General features: G+C 29.9%; 1 protein-coding gene across 3 annotated transcripts; it reads right to left on the bottom strand.

Annotated features, from left to right (window-relative positions):
- Positions 1-4,058: 4,058 nt before the first annotated feature.
- LOC123208855 (vacuolar protein sorting-associated protein 55 homolog) lies at positions 4,059-9,254 on the bottom strand. Of its 3 annotated transcripts, none has more exons than XM_044626458.1 (5): positions 9,125-9,254; positions 8,652-8,703; positions 5,263-5,302; positions 5,089-5,173; positions 4,059-4,404 (listed from the first exon to the last, which is right to left on the bottom strand). In XM_044626458.1, the coding sequence occupies exons 1-5, from the start codon at positions 9,142-9,144 to the stop codon at positions 4,221-4,223; spliced, it is 381 nt and encodes a 126-aa protein (XP_044482393.1). In that variant the 5' UTR covers positions 9,145-9,254; the 3' UTR covers positions 4,059-4,220. The 3 variants fall into 3 exon arrangements, with proteins under 3 accessions (XP_044482393.1, XP_044482400.1, XP_044482409.1); XM_044626465.1 differs by having other exon boundaries at positions 8,652-8,708; positions 9,126-9,247; XM_044626474.1 differs by lacking the exons at positions 8,652-8,703; positions 9,125-9,254 and adding an exon at positions 6,118-6,630.
- Between the last annotated feature and the right edge of the window lie 1,979 nt (positions 9,255-11,233).

The raw sequence follows: 11,233 nt of genomic DNA, 5'->3' as shown, positions 1-11,233 counted from the left end.
TCCAATTTTCAGAGTGCATTTTTTCAATATCGTTTCTTCCTCTCCGGCGACCTCTAGACAACGGCTCTTCCTCTCCGGCATGATCTTCTTCCAACAGCCCTCCTAGGAGCGGTCATCGACGAAAATGGGGTCTTTTTCGACGGCGAATACTCTTCGTCAACAAAGAGTCTTCGTCAATGATGACTCCCAGGAGAGCCGCTAGAAGAAGATCTTGTCAGAGAGGAAGGGCCATTGCCTGGAGGTTGTTGGAGAGGAAGAAACGACATCAAAAAAACTCACTCTGAAAACTGGAAACCCTAAAGGGAAAAATGTTGTTTTTTAAAACTTGGGTTGGGGTGAAATTATTAGTTTTTAGGGTTTAGGGGGGGGGAAATAATATAGCTAACGGACTCAATTAATTTTAATGGCCTATAGGTGAGTAAATGATATTTTCAAAGTTAACGGAGGGAAACTTGAGAAATGTGCATACTTTGGGTGGGAAATAGTCATTTGGCCTTTGTAAAATAATTATACTAAAAAAATTATCTTTTTACTTTCAGAGCATATTTGATTCAGATAATATTTTATTATTAAAAAAATAAATAGATTATATTGCTAGCTATAAATTATAATTATTTTATGTACAATTGATATATATATATATATATATATATATATATATATATATATATATATATATATAAATAAAAGTGTTTCGATAATAAATGACATATCTCATACGACATGCACAAAAAAAAAAAATTTGTAGGGGCACAACCTATAATTTTTGTGGGTCATGTCAAGCATGCGATCTATACAGGTCATGTTGTGGCCTTTACAATAAAGCTCACAAACTACCTATTGAAGGCTCATGAAGGCATGCCCATGGGGTATGTCTCGAACCTAATCATTTTGCTAGTTGACATGACCCACAAAACTTGTCTTTTAGTCGACCTTCGTATGACATAACCTGTGAGTATAACATATCACATTGAAGTCGATTCGATACTACATAACTCACAAATATGTTTAATTAATAGAAACAAAGAATACTAAAATATTATTTAATTTAATTTTTTTTAAATTATTGATTAAAATATAATATTATGTTTAGTTAAAAAAAAAAGTCTCACGTGTATATATATATATATATATATATATATATATATATATATAAAGAGAGAGAGAGAGAGGAAAGTAATTTGTTAAAATATTTTCCTATTATTAATATATTTAAATTTTTTTATATTGTTAAATATATGAAATTCATTAATTAAATTATATCTTCAAGTTATCATCTTATTACTAATAGTTTTTTTTTTTTCAAATATTTTTCATATTAGTTAAAGATAATAATTGGATTATTTCATATATTATTTATTACAACACATTTGATGAGAGAGTATTAATATAATTTTTTATTACCTAACAAATAAAATATTGTAATGTCATTAATTACAAGTAGGTTATTGGGTAATTCAAAGATTACCTCAAATCAAACAGTTTTTAATGTCACCAAAATTGCATAATTTTTGCCCCCTAAACTTGATTACATAACTTTTCAACCCAGATTTATAAAAAAATTCAAAATGGTTATCAACAGGCATGCATTGTCGATAACCTTTAATAGCACTGGACTAGTTTGATTATAACCGAGATCGCTTTAGTCTAGTGTGATTTAGTTAAAATTGCACTATTTCGGTGCAATTATGGCTAGAAGTTGAAATTTGCCAAATGGTGTTATTCAAATGCCATTTCAACCAAAAATAGTACAAATATTATATAGTATCATACGATTTCAACTAGAGTCATACTATTCCACTGTGATTTCTGTTATAATCGAATTAGTCTGGTGCAAATAAAGGTTGTTAGTAGTAAATGTCCTTCGAAAACTATTTTGAGATTTTAAATTTTATTTGTTTATAAATAGGGTTTTAGATGATATATTTTTAAGTTAGTAAAAAAAAAATTTGTTTATACTACAGAGGTATAAGTGATATAAACCCTATAATGTTTATATTATTATAAATTAGCAAAAATACTGTTCAATTTTTGATGGAATATGAGATGATGTTAATTCTTCAGTGTCAATTAATGTATTAGCATTGTTCTGGTGGGAAATAGTTATTTTTCCTTATATAAATTATCATATCTTAGTTTTCGATAAAATTATATATATCCATTTTAAATATATAAATATATATATATATTTATTTATTTATATTATCACGTGATTAGACGATTTTAAATTTAAAATAAAATAATACTCAATCACATAATAACATATATAAGTATCACCCTTTAGTTTTATAGATTTGTTTTTGGATTTGCATGAGTGTCATCCACTTAAAACTGGTATTCCTAATTAGAAAATCCTATATTCAATGCAACTCATAATCATACGCTTATGATTTGAGATATGACACAACAATAAAATGAGTATTTATTTGAGTATCAATGATAATTTATCATTATATAATAGAATAATTTTGATTTAAAGATAAAATAATACTTAACCATATTCTGATATATTATCATTAAAATATTTATAATCATAAGTGATGTCTCTTTATTTGAAAAAAAAAAAAATCCCTAAATCGTAAATCAAACCAAACCAATTTGATCAAAATGTGCAATTTTTGTTTTGGGTTAGCTGGGCATGTGAATTAATAATTAAAAAAAATCGAGTGAACAAAAAAATTTATTATTCTGGAAAGACACTATAAACTTTTTTAATGGCCAAACGACTATTTCCCACCCAAGGTTTAGCGTTTTCTCAAATGTCCCCTCTTTAACTATGGAAACACCAAACACCCACCCATGGCCGGTTAGATTTAACCAAACCCTAACGTCTAAAATTTTTATCTCTTTTTACCCCCCTAAACTTTAAAAACTAATATTTTTTCCCAGCCTAAGTTTTAAAAAACCGCAGTTTCACCCTAGGGTTTGGTTTTGAAATCTCCGGCGACCTCTCCGGCTCCGTTGCCGACGGTCTCTCCCTCCCGAAGCAATCTCCCACGACATCTCCAGGCGCCGATCGGACCTCCAAATGGGAGGAAAGATATCGCCGGAAGGAGAGGTTGCTTCGGGAGGGAGAGGCCGTCGGCAACGAAGCCGGACAGGTCGTCGGAGATTTCAAAACCAAACCCTAGGGTGAAACTGCGGTTTTTTAAAACTTAGGTTGGGGAAAAATGTTAGTTTTTAAAGTTTAGGGGGGCAAAATTATTTCTATTTTAGTTTATTTTTAATATTACAGCGAAAATGACGAATTTACCCTTACCACCGTTAGGGTTTGGTTAAATTTAACCGGCCATGGGTGGGTGTTTGGTGTTTCCATAGTTAAAAGGGGGACATTTGAGAAAACGCTAAACCTTGGGTGGGAATAGCCGTTTGGCCTTTTTTAATTTACAAACTAATATACATATTGTAATTAAAATTATTTTTTCTAATTATTTATTAGTAATATAGCATTTTTTTTCCTTTTGTGGCTGTGCCTTTTTTAAATCAATAAAACTATATGTACCCACTTTGGGTACATAAATGTATACATATTTATATATGTCATCATATGATTGGATGATTTTGAATTAAGAATAAAATAATAACCAATCATATAATGACACATATGAGTGTGTATATATTTGTGTACCCAAAGTGGGTACACATAGTATTACTCTTTTTAAATTGGGGTATTGGTTGAAGGAATAAATTTGAGACATAATAATCAGATCCACAATTACTATATCAGATAAATCTAAATTTTACAAGTATAATAAAAACTTGAACTCAAATTTTCTCTCTAAAAATATAATGTTTCACCCATTTTTTTAACTCCTAACATCTGTGTAATGGTTATTAAAACTAAATACCACTTTGCCTCTAAAACTTTGTTAAATGTATTTATCCCTGAATAAATTTATTCTAACTTTATTAAATTGTTTTTCATTTCTAATTTATATTTTATTTTAAAGTTAATACTACAATTTTTTTGTTTTTTGCAAGGAGATTTGAGAAGTGAAACAGAAACCGTGGCTTAACTTTAAATTATAATAGGTTAATGATTTATCTACCATACCAAATTACTTTTCAATTTCAACACAGCACAAATCAAATTATCAACTGCTTCTCAGGTATACATATACCGATAACATATACAGATTGAATGTTTCCCATTTTCATTTCTATATTCCAGCCTATCAGAATAAATAGGTCCTCGATAGATCATGTATGTGCCTTGTTGGTCACCATTCATCTTCGAGATTAGCTCGGTGAAAACATAAGACAGTGCATACAAATATGAAGAATGATGTGAATTCGATGAACATAGCACCTGTCTCGATCATCTGTGCATGTCTTAGGATGATAGGAATTGCTAAGCTCCCCACAGCTGATGCTCCTGTCAAGAACTTAGCAGCATCTATCCAACTGCAATGCCAAGCATCCAAGCAGAATTAAAATAAAATAAAATAAAATAAAATAAAATAAAAAAACAGTGCATGGAATAGACCAACAAAACTACAAAAAGAATCTGTTTATTAATGGGATGGTATATGAAGCAAATAGCTAATGCAGCTGCAAAAAAGTGAAGGTTAATTAACTAGACTGCTATTCAGTTTTTCATAAGAGTAAATTTAATCTTAGGCTTATAAGGCCATTTCAAGGAAAACAGGAATGAAGAGAAAGTTCTCATTTCAAACAGCGGCCCCATTTTTCTTAGTAGACAAATATAGATTTTCAGTATCCATTAATTATTTGAGATACCTAAAAACCATAAAATATTTTATAATGTCGAACAAGTTCTTAACTAGGGGCTTCTTCCATACACCATAACCTCAGTAGTTAAGAAAAATACAGATTCCATAATCTAGTTTAGTAAATCCATCTACTCTGTAATACAAAAGTCCCATCCTGGGCATTCCCTCTAGCCCAAAGAAAATTTCATCAATCTACATTCTGTTAATTATAGATTGAATGTAACAAATGTTACTACAGAAAAAATACTCAGTTTATTGACCAGACAATATCTGTCAGGATAAAAACTTTACTATCAAATACTTACTCCTCAAATAAAAACATTTAGACAAATAAGTGGCTTAGATTTGGACTCACCCTCCACCATCTCTGCTGGTTAGAAATTGAGTAGATCCACCTCCAAAGAATAAGCAAGGCATTGGCACTACCACATACATGAGAGCTGCAATAACAGAAAAATGATCATATCATTTGTCATATTCAATCCATGCATAAATAGAAAATAGATCAAGCTGTAATACTTTCACTCACCTGACAACATTGGCCACCAGTTGCTGTATATTGCACAAGCCTAACATCACCCAAATAAAGAGTTGGAAAATAACATGAAAGGATCAATAAAAAAAAAGATTATAGGAATATTAAGTAAATTGCAACATTATTTTCTACACTCCACCAATTTGAAGTTTCCATCATTCACATGACTGTGAGGGTCAGAATAAATAAAATCAACATCCTTCTAATGCAGAGAAGAACTTCAAGTATGTATACCATAAGTGGGGATTCTTAACTTATTATTCCCTAACTATTTTGATTGGATGCAACTTTACAATAAATATATTCCTGGACAAGTAAATAATTCATTTAAAAGGTGTCAAGGAGATGCAATCCAAGTACATAAGGAGTCTATATTAGTATAATCTTATGCACACAATTATTAAAGTGTGCCAGATAATAACAGAACTATTGCAAGTCTTTGGATTCCAAAAGCTCATCTCGCATTCAAACTATTAAAACCAATCAATGCGAGCGATGTAAATGGGAGACACATCAGAATGTTTAACATAACCACATAGTACAAAATTTCGGGAAAGTCAGAATTTTGTTTCTTGATGCTTGAGCTGAACGAGTTTACACATAAAAAGTAGCTATCATAAGATTAAGGACTTTATTAATTTCTTAAAACCTTTGGCTCTCTTCATTGTAGAGGATGAAAAATAATCTTCTTAATGCCAAATTTGTTACCAAAAAGAACCAAACCAAGAATATATAAGATAGGGGCAACAAAAGGAAGTGGTACTTTCATGTTAGAAAATAACCTAAAGAGTGGTTAAAATTTCCAAAACCAGGCCACATCCTGGATAGCTAAGGGAAACCAGAACATACACAGAAGTATACAATCTCTCTGTCCCAAGCTTGCCCAACAATCAGTGAGAACACAGATGCCTATCATGTAATAGCAAAACCAATCCTCTTCCAGCCAGAAATTTCCCAGTTCCTGACCCAACAACTGCCCTGAGAATTTACCCATACCAATGGCAAAAGTATCCAACCTGTACAATGCTTCATAAAATAATAATGCCATAACCATAGAGAACATATCAATTTAGATGGTTCTATTTCTTTGAAACAACACAAGCAGTTCTATTCAAAATGATGATCATCCAAAACAACCTTTCAATCCCTATGGTAGTCAATCCCAAAAATGATGCCTCCTTACCCTTTTTTATTCCAGGAAAATAATCATTTCTTCGATGCATAACTTGGACTTACATCTTACAAGATAACACTCATTATTAAAACAACTACACCCAATCCCAAGTTTCTCCCTATCAACACGAGAACCATAGTTATCAATATCCTATAATACACAATATGATATAGGTGAAAATCGATATGCATCATAAGATATATCGAATTAATACGATACAGTTGATGTATCATACGATATGATATGTATCCTAAGATACGATACATATTACCGATACGGATCAATATACTTTTTAAAGAAAATGATGATATAATAAAGGTGTATATAAAAAATCTTAAATTTCCAAAGGTGTTTGAAATATTTTATAAAATGATGACGTGTCAATTATAATTTTTATTATTATTTATTATTTTATTTTTAAAAGTTGTATCATATGATACAATACGATACGATACTCGATACATAATACAAAAAATTATGTTTACGATACACGATACGATATAAAATTCAACTACCATGTTGAAAATATACATCTAGTTTCACTGCTCTTTGACAAAATTGAGTTCCATTCAACAAAAATGAACCAAAAACAATATTCCACTTTTGCAATTCTGCATGATCAGAAGTCCAAATTGACAGCACACATTAAACTTGCTAACAACCAATATCCCTATGATTCACAAAACACAACCTCATCTAGAAGTAAGATAACACAGTTATATCTATCTTCACATTCCACACTTATTTTGAGCCCAATGGTCTGTCATCACTGAAGATACAAACACAAGCACCTCACTCCTTACTGACCATTCATTGTTCAGGTGAATTATAAGAATCATTCAGGCTTGAGGAAAACAAAGCCCTCTCACGAGCCCAATCAACTTTATCTTTAGTCTTAACTAGTCTCATTTGCATGTCAAATCAAACAATTATTCCTATCGATAAACTCAACAATTTTCAACTTCAGAACAGTATGAGTGATTAGCATTTATGTTAGCAGCTAACAGTTCTTTTCGTGTTAACCTTTTGTTGTCACTCTAATGATGAAGGGTCAAAAATTCAAGAGCCTGATGAAACTTAAGATTGACAGAAAACTTGTTTTTGCAGGCTACTCTTCCCAAACTGATGGCATCACATCAGTCACTCACAAGCCTAATTAACTCATCTTAAGTCCTATCAAATATCAAATCAATCAATTATTGCTGTTCATGAAAGTCAGCAATTCCATCTTACCCTAAACTGTTACCACAAGATAGAGTCATGCCTTTTTAGCATTGTGTCAGTAGCTAACTTACTTTTTCTTTTTACTTTTTCTTTTAGTGCTGACTTTCCTAAGTATAAATGGTCATAATAAGCAAAGCCACAAAGTCAAATTCAACAGCCTAACGAAGATCGAGATGGACAATAGAAAATGCAGGTCACTTTTAACCAGCTCAGGGAAGCCGCAATTTGGATCTAATCAAACCTTTTTATCATTTCGGCACAAAAGACTCTAATCTCCTTTAACATGCTAATCACTCCTAGACTTATAGCATCATGTAGGCAATGGTCACATGATCAAGCTCACAGTTAGGCCACCAATTAAAAAAAAGCATATCTTATACATAAAAAAAAAAAAAAAGATTTCTTTTCTTGTTCTCAAGTTTTAACAATATTCCCTACTGCCCTTGTTTTCTTTCCATCTCATTGTATTTCAATTTCAATATGATTCCCCAAATTTAGATCATCAAAAATCATGCTAAAACCATACCAATTCACTGATGGACAGGTTGAACATGTTTGAAGTTATTTTACATGGATGACAGTATATTTTGCTCTTAGCATGTTAACATTATATATCACCACTTTTTAGGGCATAATAAAAGGATCACAAGCATGAATTCAGCTAACCAAATTTGAAAGGCTTGAACTACTTATAACTTCAGCTGCAAGCTCAAGCAGCTTAGAATGATTAGCAAAAAGAAACTATGCATAGCCCCAAAAGGTTGAAGTAAATCTAAATCTGAATTCTCCAAAGAAAATAGGAGAGAAGAAAAAGAAAAAAGAATTCTGAATCACTTAACAGGTATTAAAAAGGAATTCCATCACACCATAGATTAATGCATTGCATAAAAAAAAAAAAGCTAACATCATTAAACCAATAGTCAAATAGTTTACAGTAATGCAAAAGTACCGGAAGCTCAGAACCAATCTAAATACCGAAACATACCAGAATCTGTAGCAAGATACTAGCTGAAAACATAAATGCAAGCCCAGCAAGCCTGCACTAAAATATAATAACAATTAAAAAAACTCATTTCATCTCACATTATCAGTCCAACAGAGAGGAAAAGTAACTGGCTTTAAGTCTAATTGCCTAAACTTACACTGCAAAGGAAAATAATCAGTCGAAAATTGAAGGCCCAGATCAACAATGCACCAGAAAAAGAAATTAATTAGTAGTAATTGCTAAACATCATCAATAAAGTCAAAATTAGACAAAAAAATATATATATACTGTAGTTTCCGCTTAAATAACCTAAACTGAACCTTATTCAACCAAAAGCCATAAATATATTTTCATCAACGGACTGAAAGGGGATCAAGCTACTGATGATAGCTTTAACTATATAATACGATGCATATTTATAATAAAAAGATAGAAACCATAATTCAAAGGACCTAAAAAGCGGAATGAAGGTACCTTCGATCGTCATCGCCATTTCCGAAAGGAGGAGGGAGAAATCGACAAATTTTAGAATCGGAAACAGAGTAAAGCAAAAGTTTTTATTTATGATTGAACAATGCTATATCCATACGGAGTAAAGCAATAGTTATGATATAATCGATGATACATATTTATTTATTTGTATAAATTAATTATTGAAAAAATTATTATGCATAAATTTTTGTATAATAAAAATAAGTAATTATAAATAATTATTGTATTTAATAAAATATAATAAAAATAAAAAATATTATTTTATTATTAAATATAATTATTTTAAAATATTTTTATATTATTTGTTATATTAATTAAAAATATAATATTTTTTTATAAAAGTATAATAAAATTAATTTTATATTGATAAATTGAGTTGGTAATTAGAAAGATAAATTATTAGGATAATACATACTAAATGTAACTATAGCCAGTTTTATATAATTATTTGGTTTGGTTGTTCAAATGACTTAAGATTTAGATTTTAAATTAAATATAAGTTAATATTTAATTATATGATAATAAATATTTAATTATGTCCATTAACTAGATAAAAATTATATATATATATATATATATATATATATATATATATATATATATATATATAACATTATTTAAGGTATTAATTAAAATAAAAGGGTTTATAGAGAAAAATAATGACAATTTTTATTAACCTTGGTTTATTAAGAGTGAAAATTGAATTTTCACTCTTAAATTTAGATAAATATGTATTACCCTTATTCCAACAAATAATCAACCAAAAATCAAAATATCTTATAAATCAATTATTATTTTTTTGTCAATCTTCTTCCACGTTATCATTTTTTTACATTATTCTTCTTCTTAATCATTTTTCACAATTGCGACGAAAAATAGTTATTCTTTTTTAAAGATTACTTGTGATTTTCAATTCTAAAAATGGGAAAAAACATTAGTTGTAACAATTTCTTTCTTATATGGTACATATTTTATTACTTATGCTATGTTGAATCCAATCATTTATAATTATAAGGTTTTAGAATTAGATCACAATTAATTAGGTCTACATTAAATTGTTGTTTTGATAATTGAATTGTAAATATGATTGAGATTGAAGATAGTAAGAATCTATGTGCATGAGATCGAATATATTTTTAGTCTATCTAGGAAACATTGGCAAAATGACAATGGAATATGCTTAGGGTATTCATATGCAAAGAGTATAAAATCTCAGGTATGAAATTTGATTTAGCATTAGGTCAAAGGTAACAAATAGTTTTGTTAATAGTGAGTAGCGCTGTTAACAACAGATAGTTATGCAATTACAGAGTAGTTTTGTCAATCGCAAGTAACTGCATCATTAGTAAGTAGCTTAGACAACAATAAGTAGTAAAGTCACCCAGTTGAACTTGCACAAGCTTTTGAAGACAAAATCCTCCCTAAGACTTGAGAATCAAAATCCTTTCTTTAGTTTATTCTTTATTTTGACTCATGTAGGAGACACTTTCGCAAGCTCATTTTTGAACCCTTCGAAGCTTGTTGAAGACATTAATTTTATGAACACATCAGCTATTTGTTGTGAAAAAAGGATTATACTTCCCTTCTAATTGTACATTTACAACTTTTCCCTAATGAAATGTATGTCATTTTGTATTTAGTTTTGACATGAGGAAATGGATTTGAAGCTAAAATGATAACACTAACATTATCACACTGTAGTATTGGTGTTCCTTTCATCAAGTTTGCTTTTATTCTTTAAATAGTTGTAGAATCTAGATTAACTTTGCTGTAGCTTGTATCAAAGCATAAATTTTGATTTTGTCAAAGATCCAGCTACAACTGTTTCTTTGAAGATCAAGGTATGAAATTCCCACCAAGGAAAAAATAGAACCCACTTATAGATTTTTTTATATCCAATTAGTATCATATATCCTTAAAGGATTAATGAAAATCAATAAAATTGGCATAAAACATGTAACCCTTTATTGATAAATGCGGTGAAGGTCTCCTTACATCAAAGCAAATTAAACTATTTCAAGAGGTGACTGCATAGGGTTGTTGAATGAGGAAGAGATAGATGATGTTTTCCAGACTTAAATGCTTAACAA

This window comes from Mangifera indica, chromosome 1 (genome assembly GCF_011075055.1).
Source record: "Mangifera indica cultivar Alphonso chromosome 1, CATAS_Mindica_2.1, whole genome shotgun sequence".
Classification (NCBI taxonomy): Eukaryota; Viridiplantae; Streptophyta; class Magnoliopsida; order Sapindales; family Anacardiaceae; genus Mangifera; species Mangifera indica.
Note: the sequence above shows the minus strand (reverse complement) of the source record. Positions and strands in the feature narration are given on the sequence as shown.

Bases quoted from the DNA above. Each gene is read 5' to 3' on its own strand.
- LOC123208855 (XM_044626458.1), bottom strand. From the start codon at position 9,144: ATGGCGATGACGATCGAAGG. The intron at 8,704-9,124 runs TACCTTCATTCC...ATTTTAGTGCAG, and splicing joins ATGGCGATGACGATCGAAGG to GCTTGCTGGGCTTGCATTTA. The intron at 5,174-5,262 runs GTGAGTGAAAGT...CTGTTATTGCAG, and splicing joins CTGGTGGCCAATGTTGTCAG to CTCTCATGTATGTGGTAGTG.